The sequence below is a fragment of the Balearica regulorum genome, chromosome 16 (assembly GCF_011004875.1).
Source record: "Balearica regulorum gibbericeps isolate bBalReg1 chromosome 16, bBalReg1.pri, whole genome shotgun sequence".
Taxonomy (NCBI): Eukaryota; Metazoa; Chordata; class Aves; order Gruiformes; family Gruidae; genus Balearica; species Balearica regulorum.
Window position 1 is genome coordinate 11479736 of NC_046199.1, and position 19964 is coordinate 11499699.

At 53.8% G+C, this 19964-nt stretch overlaps 1 protein-coding gene across 1 annotated transcript; it reads left to right on the forward strand.

The window, feature by feature from the left end:
* Positions 1–3479: 3479 nt before the first annotated feature.
* Positions 3480–16321, forward strand: GATA5 (GATA binding protein 5). The gene is made up of 7 exons (XM_075768427.1): positions 3480–3751; positions 4480–5079; positions 7205–7371; positions 12883–13008; positions 13866–13953; positions 14531–14655; positions 15714–16321. The coding sequence occupies exons 2-7, from the start codon at positions 4560–4562 to the stop codon at positions 15867–15869; spliced, it is 1182 nt and encodes a 393-aa protein (XP_075624542.1). The 5' UTR covers positions 3480–3751; positions 4480–4559; the 3' UTR covers positions 15870–16321.
* The last annotated feature ends 3643 nt before the right edge of the window (positions 16322–19964 follow it).

Below are 19964 nucleotides of genomic sequence, written 5' to 3' on the forward strand. Positions count from 1 at the left end.
CGATGCACCGAGAGGGGACGTGAACCCCCGTTTCCCCACTCGGTGTGCGCTTGCCTCTCCCCTACCCGGTGCAGCAGGACCGGGTACGTTTCTGCCCTCTTCCCTCCACTTTCCTTTTCTTTTTTTTCCTTGATTTTGGTTGGGGAGGGAGGGGAGCTAAAAGCCCCCCTCGGGACCGCGCAGGACGCTCCCACGCGTCCGCCCCCGCGCAGGACTCACAAATCAGCCGGAGCGGGATTAGGGCCGAGGGGCCGGGGCGCCGGGCAGTCTGTCCCGGCCCGGGGGAGCCTCACCTGGAGGGGTCAGGGCTCCCTCGGGAGCCGTGCCGAGGCACACCGGCCCCGCTCGGACCCAGCCGGAGCCAGGCTCTGCCTGGAAGGGGGGGACGGGGAGCGGGGACCCATTTCTCACCCCCTCCCTCCCTCAAAATGTGGCCGTATACCCCTGGAAGAGCAGGGCCAGGTCCGAACGAGCCCCTTCTAACGGACCGTGAGCCAAGTAAGGGAAGTGCTCGAGTGGCAAAGCTCCCGGCAAGTACCGTCGGGGTGACACCGGGCTCTCCCGGGAGGCCTTCCCGCCTGCCCCCGCTCCGACGGGGCTGGAAGAGAGGGTCTGTGGTCTCCACCGGGGGGTCCTGGCATCGCCTGTCCCGGTGCTTGGGTCAGGGCTTTTGTGCCCGTCTAAGCCTCGCCGTGGGCTGGGTCCCGGGCAGAGATGTCCTGCGCCCTGTGCCCGGCTGCAACGTCGAGTGTGCCCTCGGTGGGGCAGGGAGCGCCCGGGAGCCCCTGCCTGTCCCCGCGGCAGGGTGTCCGCACAGCCCGGGCTCCCTGTGTCCTGCACCCCGGCGTGACATCTCCGGGCGCAGTGCGAGGGCTGCGGATGAGGCATCGGCGCTGGCACTGGTGCCACGCTGGCAGCTTCCCTCCCTCCTTCACCTAAAGCATCGCCGACCATGTGCCTTCTTTAAAGGAGGACCCCCGCACCGGCCGCCTGGCTCCCGGTTACCGACCGCAGCCCAAACTTCTATAAACACCAGCGGTAGGGAGGCACGTTGTGACCGTCGGGTGCGGCCCCCCCCCACCCCGTGGGCAGCCCCACGCAGGCCTCACGGATGAGTGGCACCAGACCGGGTCGGTGCCCTACTGGGACCGGAATATGGGGCCAGTCCGACGGTGACTGCCGCGGGTGGTGCTGGAAACTCCCCGGTGTGGGAGCACCTGCCCGCAGCGCTGCTCCGCACCCGCGGGCGCTGCTTTGCGCGGTGGCAGGAGGAGCCGCCCGTGCAACCCGCTGCCCCTCGCCGCGGCCTCGGGTCGCTACTGCCCGGTGGGGCGAGAGTCAGGCAACCCCGGCACCGCCGGGAGCTGAGCTAACACTACAGCGGGGAGAAAGTGGGTTGAAAAACTAGTTTAAAAAAAAATTATCCAACAAAAAAACCCCTCAAAACCCAAAACCCAACTGGATAGCTCTGAACACAGACACGCAACATGTCCACGGGCAGGTTTTCGCGCACGGCGGTTTCCTCCGGCGTGAACGTGCTCACGGGGTAAATCCCTCCGGATTTCAGCAGCGCCTCGTTTCTTTCAACGTTTTCACATTTATTTGAACGCCAGGAACGATCGGAGCGGGCAGTTAGTACGCATTTCAAAAAAAAAAAAAAAAAAAAAACAGAATAAACCACAGTTAAATAACACCTTGAAATTGTAAAGCCTGCAAACCCACGCGTCCCCACGGCTTCACTCCGCTCTTAACAACCAAAACGAAACGAATGAAACCCCGGCGGTGGCTCAGCCACGGAGGGGTTGGAGCTGGTTTTCCGCGGGGACGTTTCTGCCCGTGCCGCCGCGGGGCTCGCTGAGCAGGAGCTTCCCTGGGTTGTTATTTTCTTTTTCTATAGCTTCCCCCCCCCCCCTTTTTTTTTTTCGCCTTTTTCTCTCCCCCCCCCCCTTTTTTTTCTTTTTTCTTTTCTTTTTTTTTTTTTCTTTTGCTCTGTGGGCACAGGGATACCCTGCGAGCCGTAAACGGCCGCTTTCGCGAGCAAATAAATAACATCTCCAACCAGTTGCGTTGCATTATTCCGAGGGAAATAGCTGGCATTCCTACACCAGTTTATTTTGGAGCCGAAATTTCCCACCCTTCCCGCAGCGCTGGTCCCTGCGGAGCCGGGGCTGGACGGGCTCCCCCGGGCGCCGGGACCCCACCACCGGGCAGCGCTCAGCTGGGTTACGGGAGGGCTCCCGGGCCGAGCAGGGCCTGATCCTGTCGGCAGAGGCCTGCGGGCAGCAAAGCTCTGTCTGCCCGTGGATGGAGCAAGCGGCGGGTGAGACTCACCGAGGGTTTGTTTTGTTGGTTTTTGTTTTTTTTTTTTTTTTTTCTCTCCCCCATTTCTCCGAGGAGGAGCGAGCCGGCGCCTTGGGGCAAAGGCGCAAAAATTTCCCCGCACGCCCCGGAGGCAAAACCCGATAACGATGAAATTATTTTCTCGCTCCGGCGGCGGGTGGGGACCGGCTCCGCTGCCCGGTACCAGAGGAGAGTTAAATCGGCCAAATTACCCGAGCTGGGCGGGCAGCGGGGACTCAGTGCTCCTTCCCCTCCTGTCGCCCCTTTCCCGGGGTCGCGCCGACGGGGAAAAGCGGGGAAAGGGCTTTTGTCCCCGTCGCAAGGCCAGAGCCGTTCGGCCGGGGGCTGCAGGAGAAGGACTCTCTCCGCTGCTCCCCCCGGGGAACAGTAGAGCCCCCGCGAGTGGGGCAGCCAGGGGCGGCCCCGACGGGACGGTGAGGGGCCGGAGCGGTGCTCTGCGAAGCGGCCCGGCCGGGCAGAGCCGCCTTGAGCCCCGGGCACGGCCGGGCCGGGCTGGCTGAAAGCATCGGCCCAGCCTCGGCGGGGCCGTGGGCCGCTTGAGAAAGGCAGGGCGGGCCGGGGGGGCAGGCTGGCGAGTCACCCCCCTTTCCCCGTTAGTATGGGGTTTATTGCAAAGCGCTCGCTCGGAGCAGAAAACCGCCTGGCCACGTCTTCTGCTACCCGAAACCCCCGCCGGAAAGTTTTCGGTGTGTTCCCCGGCATCCACCGGAGGCCCGGGGGGGGGGGGGCATCGCCTCCCGCCGGGGTGTCGAGGAGACCCCCAGAAACGCAGAGAGGCCCGCAGAGGAGGGAGCCACCCTCCATCCCTCCCCGGGGGGCGGGCGGACACCTTCATCCTTGCGGGAGAGGGGGAGGCGGCCTGTGGGTCCGGGGCGGTGCGGGGCACCCTCGGGGGCCGCATCCTGCCCCCGCTCCGCCCGGCCCCCGCAGTCCCGCGCCAGGGGCGATCCGGCGGGCGCGTCCCCCCCGCCGGGAGCGGAGCCGGCGGGACTTATCCCGTCCCCCCCCCTGCCGGGAGGCGCCCAATCCTCGCCGGGACCGGGGCTACCCCACCGGCCGTCACGTGGGCCGGGCCGCACCGGGGCCCGCCGTAAAGAGCCTCCGCCGCCTCCGCCGCCGCCACTTCCCCGCCGGGCGCAGCCAGGGACGCACCCACGGGAGACGGCGGCGGCGGGAGGGGAGGGACCGGGGGAGGGCAGCCCCTCTCTGCCAGGGGGTCCTGGTTGTTGTTTGGTGGTTGTGGGTTTTTTTTCCTCCCTCCCCCGGAAACTTTGTTCTACTTTTTAATTATTATTGTTATTACTTTTTTTCCTGGGATTTCCCTGGATGGTTTGAGCGCAGCTTCATGCCCACCCGGCCATGCCCGGCTCCGCTCCCGGTCCGCTGCCATGTGAGTACCTGTGCGGGAGGAGCGGCCCGGGAGGGGGCCGGGGGCGGGATGCTCTTGCGGTGCTCCGCGGCTTGAGCTCTCCGCCCGCACGGGGAGGCCTGCATTAGGGTTATTTTGCTTTTTTAACAAGAAAGTGGCAGCGCTGGTGGATGGGAGAAACCGGGGATGCTCCCTGTCCGGGGCCGCTGCCCGGGGCTCGCCGGGACCTCGCTCCGGCCCGTTACCGAGGGGCTGCGCCGCGGCCGGCCGCCTCCCCGCCTGCAAGGCCCGAGGCGCGCTCCAGGCCCGGGGCTAGGAAAAAAAAACAAAAACAAAAACAAAACGGGAAGGGAAATACTTTTGGGGGGAAAAAAAAAAAAGAAAGAAAAAGAAAAAGAAAACAAAAATTGTTGGATTTTTTTCGGCCCCTTGGAAGTGCCCAGGCGGGCGGCGGGGCGATGGGAAGGTGCCGGCGGGGTCGCGGGTGGAAGCCGCTGCCCGTTGCGCGGAGGTTATTTCTCGCCGTGGCTCGGCCGCTGATCTCGGCCCGGCGCCGCGGGTTTCCCCCTCGGGACGAGCTGACCAGAGGAAAGTTTAAAGGAAAAAAAAAGTATAGTTACAAATTTCGGCCCCTGCTTGAGGCAGGGAAGAGGCGCTTTCGCCGCGGGAAACGCCAGCGGGTGTGAAGGGCCCCGGGACGGGGTCTGCCGGGGTCTCAACCCGCGGCTCTCGGCTGTTCCTCCCCCCAGGTTCTTCTGAGTGAGCCCCTCGGCAACGTCGGGGCGCAGCCGGCCGGGCCCTGAGCAGCCGCCGCCGCCGAGGACGGAACATGTATCAGGGTCTGGCGCTCGCCCCCAACCATGGCCAGTCGGCTTATTCCCACGACTCCAGCAACTTCCTCCACTCGTCGGCCGGCTCGCCCGTCTACGTGCCCACCACCCGGGTACCCTCCGTCCTCCAGACGCTGCCCTACCTGCAAGGCTGCGAGCCGCACCAGAGCCACCTCGCCAACCCCCCGGGCTGGGGGCAGAGCAGCGGCGAGGCCGCTGCCTTCAACGCCGGCAGCCCCCACCCGCCGTCGGGCTTCTCCTACTCCCACAGCCCGCCGGGCAGCAGCCCCCCGGGCCGCGACGGCGCCTACCAGGGGCCCCTGCTGCTGGGCGGCGGGGGCCGGGAGCAGTACGGCAACGCCTTGGTGCGCTCCGTTAACGGGTCCTACTCCAGCCCCTACCCCGCCTACGTGACCCCCGAGATACCGCCTTCCTGGACGGCCGGACACTTTGAGAGCAGCGTGCTGCACAGCCTGCAGACGAGGCAGGCGGCTTTACCCGGCCGCAGGTCCACTTTCGGTAGGTCGCCGTCGCCCCTCACCATCGCTTCGGGGCGCCGCCACGTTTCCCGGCTCTGAGCGCCGGGTCGGAGCGATCTCCGTTTCCCCGGCGTGTTGGTGGCCTGGCCCCGGGGTGAGCTGCCATCCCCGACGGGAAAGGAGGGCATGACTTTATCCAGGGATGGAGAGATGGTCCCGGCATCGGGTGTGTGTGGCTGACCCTAGACAGAAGTGGGGTTGTGTGTGCGTGTGTGTGTGTGTGACACGAAGGGCAAAGAACACGTTTCAAAGGAGAGCAATTCCCCCGCAGGACAGAGGAGCAGAGGCCGTTCAACCCCTTCCCCACCCCCCATCCCCGATATCTCCTTCCCACAATATCGACTTTGTGCCTGTGCTTCAATACTTACCCTTGTGTTTAAATTAGCGGGGCAGATTTATAGCTCCCTCCCTTTTAAGTAAGTTATTGTGGTAAATTAGTTTATATCTGAACAGACTCTCGGTCTCCTAATTCGCGTTCGCCCAAACAGGTCCGCAGCTGCATTGCTCTGCGGCCTTTGGAGAGACACTGAAACGCACTCAGGCGTTGAACAATAAACCCCACTTCAATTCGTTTGCATCCACACCGGAGAGTCCTTTAATACCAAACCCCGAGCAAATAAAGTTTTGGACTTGATTTAAAAGGACTGTCCGTGCGCGGGGTTTATAACCCCCGGGGTATATCACCATCCTCCTCCGGCAGTGGCTTGCAAAGTCCTTTAAAAGCCTGTTCAAGATCTCAGTTGCGTTATCATCTTTACTGCGGTGAACCGAATTATCTTATCTTTACCCCAAGAACAAAGTTAAACCAGGGAAGCAGCCCCTCTCCCCACCGAGCTGCCTCCCCGGCTCGGCTTTTCCTCCCACGCCGGAGGTGCTCGGGAGCGGTTTCTTTCCAGGATTTTCTCTTTGTCTGGGAAAATCCGTTGCGTTGTGCGGGAAGGGATCGCCCCGGTCCTGCCGAGGGAGGTGATGGCGCAGAAATCCCTTCTCCGCTTTGAATTTGGTGGTTCGGGATCCGGAGTAGTGGCCGCCGTCCCCTCTGCCGTTTATTTTTGCTCTTGAATAGCGTAAACCGCCCTTAAGTAGCGTAAACTATTCTCCTTTTTTCATTTAATGAATTATTGCAACTTTTTTTTTTTACTTTTTAAATTTTATTTTTATTTTCCATTTTTCCCTTTTTAATTTTTGTTCTTTTTTCCTTTTTCTTTCCTTCGGGTCATTTTTAATACGATCGAAGATGAAACAAAATAAAAGGGTATTTTTCTTTGGAAGAAAATAACATTCCAGGCGGAGGAAGTTATTTCAAAAAGAGAGAGAAAAGCGGCCAGATGAAAGAGACTGACCCTCAATCGAGGGGTCCCTCGGTTTTGCTCTGTGCTGCCCGTTTGTCGCGGAGCCGGGCTCGGCGCAGAGACGGACCGGGGACGGTGCTCGGAGCGGGCGGCTCCGCGGCTTCTTCCTGGGGCTTTCGGGGGGGAGGAGAAAAGTGAGAAAGAGCCTCGCTAGAAGGAATTTGGGGGCGCAGGCGGCCGGTGATGCTCTCCCGGGGAGCCCCGGGTGCCCGGCGGCCCCCAGCCCGGCCGGCGCGGGGCGAGCGGAGCCGCAGCCCGGCATCGCTCCGTGGGCAGCCCCGAGCACTTCCCCAGCCGGGCCGTCCCCACCGGGCAGCGACCAACGCGTCTTGATAGAAATCAGGAAAATCGCCCTTTTTTCCCTCCCCCCCCCCCCCCCCCCCTCCTTTCTTTTTGCAGCCCGGGCTGCACCCGGTGCAGGGATAACACCGCGCTCTCCCGCTGATGCGCTCCCTGCCCGTTCCCGTCCCAAGGGACATGCTCAGCACTTTGGGATCTTTTGGGATGGGGGATATTCTGTTTTTAAGCAAAATATTAAAAGAATAAGGTACGGAGGGAATAAAGGGGTTTGTTCCACACTTTGCAGGGTGGAGGTAAATTCCCACCGGGCAGGGATTGTCCCTCCCAGAGGAGCAGTGAGGCACAGAGGATTAGGGTCCCTCTCCTGCAGGGTCCCCGTGGGCAGCCTGGTCCCGGCTGGCCCTGTGTGGTGGGGATGGCTCCTGACCCGCACGCCTTGGGTGTCTCTTCCAGAGTACCTGGAGGAGTTCCCCGGGGACGGCCGGGAGTGCGTGAACTGCGGGGCCATGTCCACGCCGCTCTGGAGGAAGGACGGCACCGGGCACTACCTGTGCAACGCCTGCGGGCTCTACCACAAAATGAACGGCATCAACCGGCCGCTCAAGCCGCAGAAAAGGCTGGTAAGAGGGGGAAACCCTGCAGGGATCCCCTGCTTCATCCGGGGGGTGGCTGGAGGAGCTGGGAGGCTGTCATGGTACCTGCGCTGTTGGGTTCTCTGTACTTATGTTAGGGCCTGTTTGACCCTCGGTCCTCCCCCAGATAAAATGCCATCAGCACTGGCAGGAGCCCCTTGTGGTGCAGAGCTGGCTCAGGTCAGGAGAAGCAGAGTGAAGCCGGAGGGATTGCTGCCCTGACATGTCTGGTGGGCAGCAGGGAGATGGGGCAGCAAGGGACCGCAGGGGTCCTGGGGCTGCACGGAGGGACTGTGCCACAGCCGAGTGGAGGCTGATCAGCCTTGCTTGTGGTCCAGGGCTCTGTGGGCTTCCCCTGGCTCCATTTCTGCAGTGAGTGCATTGCTTTTTATTCTATAATACTAATTATTATTTCCTAGTTCTTCATGCAGACACACATGGTCTAGGCAGGGCAGTTGAACAGGAGACAGGGCTGATCCTGAGCTGGCCCAGGCAGGTTTGCGGCCGCTCGCGATGGGAGCAGGATGGGGCCCAGTTCCCCCGCTGCCTTCACCCACCCACCTAGGGGGAAAACTTGGGGTTTGGTAGTTCCTGGTTTCTCTGCAGGTTAAAGCATTATTGGGCTTCCTCCAATTGGGATCCCATCGTGAGAGAGGAAAGGCAGCTCCTTTTTTTTTTTTTCTGTAGAGTCGTTTTGGGATGTTTAAATTTGGTGGTAACAGTTTTGGTTTCAGAGCCTGTCATCAGAAACCGTCATTACAAACAGGATGTTTGTTGGAGCCGTGTTGGGGAACAGCTGGGAGCTCCTTTTTGCTTTCTCTCAGGGTGTATTCCTGCAGTTATTTTTTTGCATTGCAAAACAAATTATCAGCAATAACCCAACAGTGAAAAGTTTCTGTGTAAGAAAATAATAAAAAAAAAAAAAAGTTGGGATTGAGCAAGATGTTTCATTCGGATTCCGATCCCGGAAATGTGCCTCTGGATTTGCAAAATGTAACGAGTGGCAGCTCCATGGAAAATCACTCTGGTTTTTTCATAACAGCAAAATCGAGGCATTTCTGTGAAACATTTTGCATTATCTGATAGAATTTGCCTGTTTCACTAAAATGCTCCTGGTCTCCTTTAGTGTAAAGACATTAAATCTGCAACTCGGCAGCGGGCTGTGGTCACTGCTGTGCTGCAAATCTCAGTTACACTGCTGATTTCTTCAGAGCAAATACGATCCGTGCATTGAGAGATCGGTGCAAACCAGTTTAAATCCAACTCCACATTTTGGACTGGCATAAAAATGTGGTGCTGGATGAATTTCCAGTTTGATTTTTTTTTTTTTCCCAGAGCTTTTCCCCAAAAGAATTGGCGAAGTCTTGCTGTTATTCAGTGTTTTATTTTGGTGCTGGGAAAGGAGCCAGCCTTGTGTTGCCTGCACCCTACCTGCGCGGCGCAGGCATCACTCGGGGACCCCGAGCTCCCTGCCTGCTCCCCTGTGATTGCTGGCACAGCCCTGTACGTAGCACCCGTGTAGCATTTTCCAGCAAATATTTCAGCCAAGTTTTCTGGTGGAGGACACCGGTTCACGGAATTAAGACTGTTTCCCAGGGATAAGCAAATCTTGCCGGGAATTATCAAAGCACTTCCAACGTTTTTTATTATTATTTTGACTGTCAATACAATAATGATAAAGCCCAAATGAAAGAGCTGATTCTTATCCAGGGGAAACATTTCAGTAAGGTTGAAATACTTGAGGGAATTTTGTTTTATGGATTAGAAAAGGTGCTGCAATTTTGACTTTCCATCCTGACTTTGGAATGAAACATTTCAAAATCTTGGATTTTCCCAAGGGTTTGAAATGTCACGTTGCAACAAGTTCTGCCCCGTTGGAGGAAGGGGGATCCACTGATGATGGGCAAGAGGGTGCCAGGAGTATTCTGCAAATCCACCACTGCGAGAATGACCTGCACCCCGGTGGAAGGGGACGTTTCTTCCCCCAAATGATTACGATGGCAGGGGATGTCTTCCTTGTTCATAACCTCACCCGCTGGGTGGGAGTGGAATGGTGAACACGGTGACACAGCGTTGCTCTAGGAACGATGAAATCGGCTGTTTCACAGTGCAGTGAAACACAGACATGGGGAGGAAAAATGGCTGCTTTTGTCCTTTACGTTACGACCTTTGTTCTGTAAGTAGATGCCGCTCTGGGAGTTATTCTGACTCCTGTTTTCACAAAGCAAAGTCCTGCTGAAAGCCCTGGAGAACGCAACGTGGCCCAGATAACACTGCGGGAATGACACCCTGAAGCTCGGTAGTGCTCAGCCTGATTGTGCATGGGAGAGGGCGAGCAATAGTATTGTAGTTTCCAGTTCATTTTTTGTTTCTTTTTTTTTGAGATAAGGGCAACATCCTCTTTGCAGCAGGGACAGCCGTTTTGCTCCAGCCTGTGTCTGGAGCCAAAGCGCTGGGGCTTTCAGCAGAAAGGATTTATCTTAGAGCAGGATGGGAGCAGCACTTTATTTTAGGCAGTATCTTTTTAGACCAAGTTTCTCGGCGTATTTCACAAGATGATACCTTAGAGCCAGTCTTAAAAGCCAAATCGCTTTTACCATCCAGGAACAGCCACCAGAGCATCCTCGCGCATGCAGTTCCCCCATGTTTGGAGCAGAGTTGAGCCACACGGTGCAGCACGGGGGGCAGATGCAGCAGCCGTCCTGTGCTCAGCAGCTCCCACACTGTCCCAGGTTGAAGGACTAACCTGGAGTTAAGTTTTGCTGGTTTGATTCAGGGAGTATTTTTTCAGCCTGTCTTTTTTTTTTTACAATTTGCAGGGCATAGTGGGTTTGGTGACACTGGTGGGGAAGGTGGGAATGGGACTGATCGCAGTGGTGGGGCAACTTGATAGGAGCCTGGAGCTATGCGGTGGTCACAGTGCGTGCCTTGGCCTTCTCCTGGCTGTCAGTTCCTGCGGCTCCCTTGTCCTCCGAGGTGCAGGTTTGCCCAGAGCCAAGTCAAATCTCAGACAATGCTGCTGCCTTTGGCTCTGAGCCTCGGATCTGCCCGCTTTCAGGAGCTGAGCTCGAGTATCTCAGCACGCTTTCCTGCAACTTCTTTCCTATTGATGCCACCTCCCCTCTGTCCTGCTGACAAGGGGGACAGAGAAGCGTTGATTAAATCTAGGGTTTCTGAGGCTTCTTTTTTTCATGTGAAACCCTGTGGTTTCATTTCCACCTTTGACAAGGAGGTGAAGCAAATTCTCTGACGGCTTTCGGCTCCCTTGGAGGGACCTACCCTGCTGGCTCTGAATTTTTTGGGCTCTCCAAGCAGCGCTCACACACAATTGATTCGATAGGCACCGACTCACCATTCCTTGAGCTTATCAGCAGCACTTGGCTGTCAAGCCTAGTCCATGAAGAGTTTTTGTTTGAGTGTATGCTGCATTTGTATAAATAAACACTGGAGCACAATGTTGAAGTCAACAACTTCCTAGACAAGGTCAGAATGGTACAAAGGCAGCCAGGTGGAGGCAGGCACAAATGCATTTTCGTTTAAGGGAACTGCTGGGAAACCAGCAATAGTGTATTGTACCCTTGTCCTTCAGTGAGCAACAGTAGCCTTGACTGTCTCTTTCTTGCTAAACTGGCAAGTTGCGGTGCAGGGCCAGGTTCTGACAGGGTTTCTGGGGTTAAAAGTGTAATATTTGGCTGTGGAGGATGGTTTCTGCCCTCCCTGGCTCTGGGAGGAGGAGGCAGCTCACACAGGGATGTGCAGGAGATGCAAACGGAGGGACACAGCACTGCCTCAGCAGAAACCTCGTGAGGTTCTGGCAGGGCTGGCATTGCTCTTGGGCCACTGGAGCCACGGGTCTCATTGCCACCTCGGCTGCAAGCCCCAGACAAAGCACTGTACGAAATAGGGACAGCACGTCCCTCTCTCCCAGGGGCCTGCAGTAGCCCAGAAATCTTGGGGCTTTCCAAGGGGATTTGTGTTGGCCTTCCTCCATCCGCAGCCGATGACAGATGTCAACGGCCAACACTGGGCGCAGTTACCCCAGGGCTGAGTGCCTCCAAATTCCCCTCTGCACCCGTGGCAGGAGCTGGACCTCAGAGCCCTTGCACCCATCCGGTGCTCAGCACCCCCTCATCGGGGCTGAGGTCCCTCCTTGTTGCAGGGATGAACGGCACAGCTTTAAGGCAGCTCTGTAGCTGCTCCAGGATCTTGCTGTGACACCGTGTCCCATATTAGTGACAAGGATTGCTGCCCCCTCCTCTGTGCCAGGCTTGTCAGCTCGCACCAGGGTGTATTATTATTTTTGCCTGGTTATTTCTTGAAAGCGAAATAATTTCCAAAGGAATACCGTTATTTGCATTTAGTTGCTGAGACCTCTTTGCTGAGCAACGAGGGAATCAAAGCTTGGGCATGTCACTTGTGTCTTTTGAAACTCAAAACTGATCTTTATTTGACTGCTGACCTTGTAAAAACATTTCATTTTATTTCTATTCTTCTCACCTCATTCGTCATATTGCTCAGTCATGATATCAAGTAATAATGGAAGAATAAACAAACAGGGAGTTCTTTATTGCCTGCATCACCTATCATCTGCCTTTGAGAGGAATCAAAGTGATTTTTCTCAAAGTTGAAGAGCATATTCAAAGACCTGAATGTGGAGAGCCTGTGATATTACTTCTGTCACTGGTATCTTACACTTAGTGAAGTCTTTTATTAAAATAGTTTCAATACCTAGTATTAAGAGACTTTCAAATGAAATGCCTGTTGAGCTGACAAGTCTGTATATAGAGACTTGTGAATTTTCCAGTGGCTTGGAGTACAGTTGTCAGGAATAAGTTTGCTGCTTCTGCCAGAATATTTTCTTTCTCCGTTTGGAAGAATTAATGTTTCAGAGCCAGTAATCACTGCACTCACAAAATATGTCATTAATTAATGTTTGCACGGTGTTTCTGCAGCCTGTAAGAGAACAGATTATCTGCGAGATGTGCAAAGAATCATGTCCCTAGTCCCATCATGGGCCAGCTCAGTTTGGTTCTGCTCTGTTCAGCCAATTGATTCCAGTTGTCTTAAACCAGAGATTAATTGGGATGTTGCTAACTTTAGTGGTAGTTCTGAGTGCAAAAAAACAGAATAAGAGTTCACTTACAGCAGTTTTCTTTGTGCGCTTAAAGCCTGGCTGGCATTTTCCATCTCTTTCTCCGTTTGAGTGGAACTCCTGGAGGAAAGTTCTCTGTGCTCTGAGTCCTGATCACTTCCAGCAGATTTGTTGGAAGTTTGTGAAATGAGTTGCAAGGATATTTGCCAGGTTTATCAAACTCAATTAAAAAAGTACATGCAAATTAGAGTGATCTAATTTGAATGTAATTTCTTTGATCTGAAATTGGCTATCGTGTGTTTCCAGTTTCCAGGAAAGTGTTGTAATTGGAGATTTTATATGAAAGGAAACTTCCCAATTAATCATTCCCGTATTTGCATTCATGCTTTTGTTTGCTTGTTTTTAAGTCTTCATCTAGACGTGCTGGCCTATGTTGCACTAACTGCCACACAACCAATACCACCCTCTGGAGAAGGAATGCCGAAGGAGAGCCCGTCTGCAACGCTTGCGGGTTGTACATGAAGCTCCATGGGGTGAGGAACATGTCCGTGCCGGGAGGGACCCGTTGTGTGCTGGGATCACCGCCCAGCAGGTCCAGGACATCAGGTCCAGAGGGACCAGCCTCTAGACTGGACCCAGAAGAGCTGTAACCCAGTCCTGTCTCCTTGAACAGTTAAAGCTCAGTCTACTGAGGCTCTCCAGAATAAGGCCAAGGTGGTACTGGGACACTTGTAGGACATACCTGCATAGAGGAGAGATTTTGGGCACTGGGTGGCTCTTATTTAAGTTGTTTGCCAAATTACTCCCCAAAAAGAAAGCTTACCAGGCTCCAGTAGCTGGAGACTGAAGCCCCCCAAATCCAGACTGGAGATAAGGAGCGTATTTCTTCTACATGTGGTAAATAATAATGTGTGAAGGATGCTAAGGAGCCAACGTGGGGGCTGGCTGGTAACTTTTATCCACAGAGGATGGGAACTGTTGGTAACACGTCCATCAGGCAAAGAGGAGACTTCATCCCTTCATACAGGACTCTTCAAACTTCTGCCATAAAGGTTAAAGTCTCTTTATCCCATGACCGTTCACTCCAAGCCATGTAGACTCTCAGTCTGTCAGTGTAATTTAATAGGGCTCTGTCATAAAGGTCACTAATAAATCAGGAAAAGGAAAATAGGAAATAAAGGAAAAAACAAAATTTGTGGGAAAGCCTTAGCTGTTAGCCTTATACATCTTCCAGCCAAGGCCTGTTGCAGAGAAAAATAGCACTTAGTGAAGGACAAGGACTTTAGGTGCATTGCATTAGCTACAGCACGTAAATAGGAGAGTTACATGTGTGTGGGAAGGAGCTAAGTGAAATGCAGTATTAATGATTCTAAACTTCTTAAATGTCAAGGTACCACGACCTCTGGCCATGAAAAAGGAAAGTATCCAGACGAGGAAAAGGAAGCCTAAAAACATTACCAAAAGCAAAACCTCAACAGGTACAGTGCTGCTATGATCCATCACAGGGGCTCAGAGCACAATTCACCTCGACATGTCTTCTGCAAGAAATTATAATTAGAAAATAATATTGTGATTTTTTTTTTCCCCTGATGATTGCTTTAGATGGAGGGCCTGTATTTATGCCTAGCCCTCATGTGGAAGGAGGATGCTGGGTGGGAAATGTCACTGCTGTCATATTCCCATGAGGTTCCTCTGCTCTGTGGGCACCTGGCTCCAGCCCAGCAGCACTTGTGGTCAGGCAGATCTGGGCTACACTGAGTAATGGGAAAAAACTGGGCTGGGAATGGTGTGGTTAAGAGTTGAAGGGAAGGTATCATGATGCATTCAACATTTGCCTGCCTGGCCTGTACCAGGACCAGCATTGCCAGGCTGTGAAAGGGTTCCCCTCCTCCTCCTCAATCAGCACCCTGGCAGCCAAATACAAAGCCTTACCCTGATGGCGATGGGGTGGAGAAAGATAGCAGGAGAGTTAATGGTAGCCATTAAAATATAATTTTCTGTAAGAGCAGATTTGCACCTATGTTTCTTCACCGTCCTGTACCAATTGTCTTCCAGGGTCTACGACTTCGGCCACTAACTCCCCTTCTTCCATTACGAACTCAGACAGCACGGTCACTTTAAAGTCAGAGCCCAGCACGACCTCGCAGTATCCTGGACAAACCATCGTGCCGGTGTCCCAGGTAAGGCACAGGGGCCAGCAGCCATCGCCTGCTGGGGTGGATGCTCCACACGCCTCAGTAGCTGCTGATCTGGGGGACCTTGATGAGGCTAAGCAATTAGTTCATTGCACTGGGGGGCACCAGCCTGATGGGCTGCCTCAGAATGAGGAAAGCAGGGAGCGCAAGCCAAGATGTTGTGGACCAGGAAGGGCTCCAGCATGTTGACTCCCCATCAGCTCTTCCATCTTGCAGTGGGGATCTGGGAGGTCCCAGCCCTGGTGCCACAGAGGTGATCAGTGGCAAATCAGCTTTGGCACAGAAGTGGGTTTTGTTCCCATCTCCTGCTGTGAAATCCTGGGAGTTACAACCCTGTCGAGGTGGTGGGATCAACCCAAGATGCAAACCTTTGTAGCTCCCAAGAAAAGGCTCCCTGGTCATACATTATCTGAGCGTTATAGCCCTGATGTGCTCAGCACTCACAGAGCTGTAATGCTGTCGGAAACCCCTGATTGCAAGGCTGTACTTCTGCCCTGAGGATTTCTTCAGGGCAGGTTGCTATTTTATATTGGCAGAGTCAAAAAATGGCTCTGAATCAACATACACATCAAAATTTTGTGACCCAGCACTATCTTTATGCTGGGCCTAAGGCCTCCCTGAGCTGGACATGCATGCATGGAGGGGAAGCTCAGCGCCAGCACCCAAGTGCCTGGCATGGCGCCAGCTGCACCATATGGGAAATGGGGTTTTTTTTTGGCGGAAACTGATAAATCTGATTTGTGCTGTGCTCTTAAAAAATATACACCCGCCTAGAGATCTCCAAACTGGACATGTTTAGTCAATAAATAAATGCAGACAGGCCCCGCGATGCCTCCTCCCTGCTTGTTCCTTCTGCTTGCTGAGGATGGAGCACCCTTCCTGCCCGGCTCTGGGTTGCTCTGAAGGGCAGCAGTAGCATCAGGGATAAGCCACCATGTCCATAATCCATCCAAGTCCTACCACTGCATTAAGACAAGGGGAAGAGTGACCCATTGGCTAATAACAGGCTTTCTAATGTCTTTCTTCTTCCCTTCCTGGGGCAGGCACAGAGCCAGTCGGATGAGGCACTGGCCGGTGGCCACAGCGAGTTCAAATTTGAGCCTGAGGACTACACCTTCTCCCCCACCACCATGGCCCCGCAGCCCGGGCTGAGCGTGCCGCTCCGGCAGGACTCCTGGTGTGCCCTGGCACTTGCCTAGAAGCCCACAGCCTCCAGCAAAAAGCCTCAGGACCAACGTTTTTGGCTGGCCCTGCAAACGGCCAACGGACAGGAGGACGGGCTGCTCCAGCACTTCGGGACTGCGAGGTGTCAAGCTGCGGCCGCAGGACAGGTTTCTCTTGGAGGATGCACATGGAAAATGCTGGCTGGATGGGGCCAGGATGGCCCCGCTGTGGCACCGGCTCCCCAAAAATCTCATCCTCAGCCGGAGTGACCCAGGGTTGCCTCCTCGAGGCCAGAGCCCCAGGGCCGCCTCCGTTTTCCTGGGGAAAGCCTCCCTCCTTTGAGATGAAACCAGCAAATAAATGCATCCCAGAATCTATGTTTATTCGCAGTGATTTCTCCCTCCTATGACTCCTCTGTGTGCAATTTATTCCACTTTCCAATAAAGACTGTAATAACATGGCACCAAATAACTTAATTTTATTAAAATGTAAACTGTGTGGCCTCCCTTATGTTTTATTGGCCACAACAGGAAGAAAAGCAAAAAAAAAAAAAGCAACGGTTGTTTTAAACATTTACTGTTTTATATTAAAAACAATCATCTCTATAGAGTGTTAGCTTCTGAAGCGTTTAGCATATCAACACTGAGCTGATGAGTCATACATGAAATAAACACACTGCTCTTCCCTTTCCAGCTCCAAACAAAGATTTTTTATTATTATTTTAGGCAAACCACATGACAAAAATGGTCAAAACCTCCCAATAATAAAAGAATACTGAAATGCTGTTTTTCTTTTCTATTTCCTGATTGTTTTTGATATTGCCAACTCTAAGCACTAGAAAATCAGAAGTTTCTTCTCCAAAAGTTAAGGGAAAGGTTTGAGTGGCTGAAAAATAAAGAATGTGTTGGAGGTATATTTGTTTGCATCCAGTTTTTGGGATGTTTTGAATGGAGGATTTCCAGCTTTCAGCCATGCAGGGCAAAGATTCCTTTTTAATTATTTTAACAAAAGCCAAGTAGAAAATAATTTCTTGGAGCTGAGGTGTAGCAAAACACCATCAGTGATGCAAAAACCACATCACACTTCCAAAAGCTGGCAAGTGCGTGTTTCTACAGCTTCTCAGAGCTGCCCCGGGGAGGTGAGTGATGGGGAGATATGCTCTGCTGGGGACATGCAAGGGGGCCCTGAAGCTCCAGAGAAGCCTGGGGGTGAGGAGAAGACCATACCGAGGCGGGGAGATGGGTGGGAAGTGAAGGGGGGGCAAGGTCATGAAGTTACTTCTATGGCCTGCTTTATTTGTTATTTCTAAATAAAATCCCCAGCCTGGCTGGACAGCTATTTATGGCCAGGAAGCCGTCAAGTAATAGTTCCTTAATATAGAAGCTGACCTGTCCAGAGCTTCCTGGAGCAACTCTTCCTCTTGTCAGAAGAGATGGATCGCTTGATTTTTATTATAAACAACAGGCTGAAGATGATCAGGGAGAGTGAATTTGGCATCGAGTCACAATTCAGCTGAGATGGAGGATGATGCTTTCCACCATGCAACCCTTTCTGGAGGAAAGGAGATGCTCCAGGCACTCCAGGCCATAGCTCAGCAGCTGGTCCCTCAACATAGCCCTGTGCAGGTATCGAGGGGTTCAAGCCACCCTTTTATCAAAGCCCATGGGTAAAAACTGTCTTTGGAGGAGTATTTCTTGTGCCTCCGGAGCTTTATTAGCAGCTTGCATCATACCAAGCTCCAGTGCTGGGGTAGGGGCTGTCACGGAGGGGCACCCCTTCAGCACCTTGGCGTTGGCACATCATGTTTGCATGGCTGGGCTCTCACCATGGATCTACGTCTCCACCATTTGTTTTTCCACTCTCTGGCCTGCCAACATCCACAGCAGAGCCAGGCACAGCTTCGCAGCAGATAAGCCAGCAGCATGGGGCAGGCGGGGTGACACTGGCCCCAAATCTGTCCCAAAGTGTGCCTCTGGGAGTCAGAAAAATGGGTGATCAGGCTCAGGCAACCTGCAGGTGCCTGAGGTGATGTGTCGGGACACGGGTGGGCAGGAGGGAGCAGGAGCCCTGGGCGTAGTGTGCTCCTGGGCAGCTCCCCAAACCCCAAGCTTTGCAGGCAAAAAAAAAGCAGCGCAACACAAGTCATGGCAAGATGATTTCTACGGATGATGGCAGGGGGTCCTCGCTTTTTCATCTGCATGACCCCGAGGGGGAGAGTTATTTTAAAGGCAAACAAGAAGACCCAAACAATGCCAAGATGTTGACACCAGTGGCTCCAGCAATTTTATTTATTGCCTGTTGGTAACCGTCGACCGGGCGTCGGGATGCTCCGGGGGCTGGTGGCTGACAAAACAAGGCAGAGGGACAAGAAGTGAAACAACCAGGACGTGTGTAATTTTTCCTTCCTGCTCACTCCTGCACTCACTGGACGGCATCGTCCATAAAGCTGTTTTTTCACTTCTTGGGGGTATCTTCTAACTTTTTGCTCCCATCCCCAAGGCAGGAGCCATGACTGCAGACTTCTGTCTCCTGGTCAGCCCTAACAGGAGAGGCAGCACCGTCTGCACAGCCCTGCAGGAGAAGGGAGGCTTCCTTTCCTCATGGTCCTTTCATCCCCAGAGGAGCCAGCACCCTGGGAAGCTCACCCTGTGCAGGTCCCAGCCTTGCAGCAGCCATGTCCGGGGGACCCACGCACCTTCCAGCCATTACCTTCCCAATTTGCCACTTTGAAGACCTTCCCTAGGGACTCCACATCCCTTCGCGCCCCTCATTATGCAGCAAAGAGGAGCATTTGCCCCAGTAGGTGTGAACAAAAACCATGGGAAAGTTTGGGTCTTCCCAGCTCATGCTACATTCCCAATCCTGCTCCTACAGCCTCCGGGTGCCTGGTTGCACAGCCCAGCTCAGCCCGCATGTTTGCAGGAGTTTGAATGCTTGGGGTGACAGCAAAGGAGGAGATTGGACTCAAAACCAAGGTCCATGAGAACCAGACCCCCCTAGCTGACCTGGAGGTTATGGGCTTCCCATACAGCACCCGCTGTCCCACCCCACCTGGCTCCAGCCAGCAGGCAGGAGCTGCCTTTGGTCAGACCCTGCCCAGGCTGTGCTGACAGCATCCCTGCCACCTTCTGAGACCAGGCTCACCTTTCCCTGCCCCAGCCCCAAACAAGACTGATTCGCAGACACACTTCAGAGATCAACTTTTACTTGTCTTTCCCAAACCTTTCTCAGTCCCCCAGGTGCTCTCTCCCCTTCCCAGGCATGGAGTGTATTTGGGCTCCTACAGGTCTGGTGGCTTGTGGACAACTATTATCTTTACTGTTGTACAGCTACCTCAGAGCTATCAATTGCTTTTGTTCAAAGGTCATCTGCCCAGATGATTTTACAACATGACTACAATGATCCGTTCCATTTTGCACTTTATACTGATGCCACGGTGATTTTTACCAAGTCAGCGAGTGAGTAATGAAGCACTTGAGCCTATAAACACATGTTATTCTTGTTTATGATCATATTAATAGCACAATAAAATCATTCCTCACCCAAGCACTTGCTTTAAAAGAAAAATAAAAATGTTTGTTTCTTTTTGATTTCTGCATGGAAAATGGAAAGTTGTGGTTTAATTTCTGCTGGGAGCCCTAAGGCCCCAGACTCTCTAATGGGGTGTCACTTTTACAGTGGAGCACAGAGAGCCATCATTTTTTCTGCATTGCGCACAGAAGTCTTCAGCACAACTTGTGTGGCAGCTCAGCTGCCAACTGAGCTCTGCCTGAACTGCAAACACCATCCAGCTGGCAGATAGGTTTAGCTCTTCCTTTGCACAGACTGTGAAGATCCCCCAGGTGAAGCTGTGCACCAAAGTCAGGCTGATTTGTGCCAGCTGAGGAACATGCCCATCATGGTTATAAGAGGATGAGGGCATCAAGGTTCTTTTTCTTGGTTCGAGTGTTTGGCAAGTCTGTGAAGTATTGTGTGAATCCAAGAGTTTTTTCCTGGAAAGAAGGTGGAAGCAAGGCTGTGAGCCAGGTACAGCAGTGCTATAGGGGCTGATGGGGGTGTAGGGGCTCTGCTGCTGGTTTTTTGATTGCTCTGGAAGTGCTTGGTGGTGCAGAGAGGCAAATTCACTGTTA

Bases quoted from the DNA above. Each gene is read 5' to 3' on its own strand.
- GATA5 (XM_075768427.1), top strand. From the start codon at position 4,560: ATGTATCAGGGTCTGGCGCTCGCCCCCAACCATGGCCAGTCGGCTTAT. The intron at 5,080-7,204 runs GTAGGTCGCCGT...TGTCTCTTCCAG, and splicing joins CGGCCGCAGGTCCACTTTCG to AGTACCTGGAGGAGTTCCCC. The intron at 13,954-14,530 runs GTACAGTGCTGC...ATTGTCTTCCAG, and splicing joins CAAAAGCAAAACCTCAACAG to GGTCTACGACTTCGGCCACT.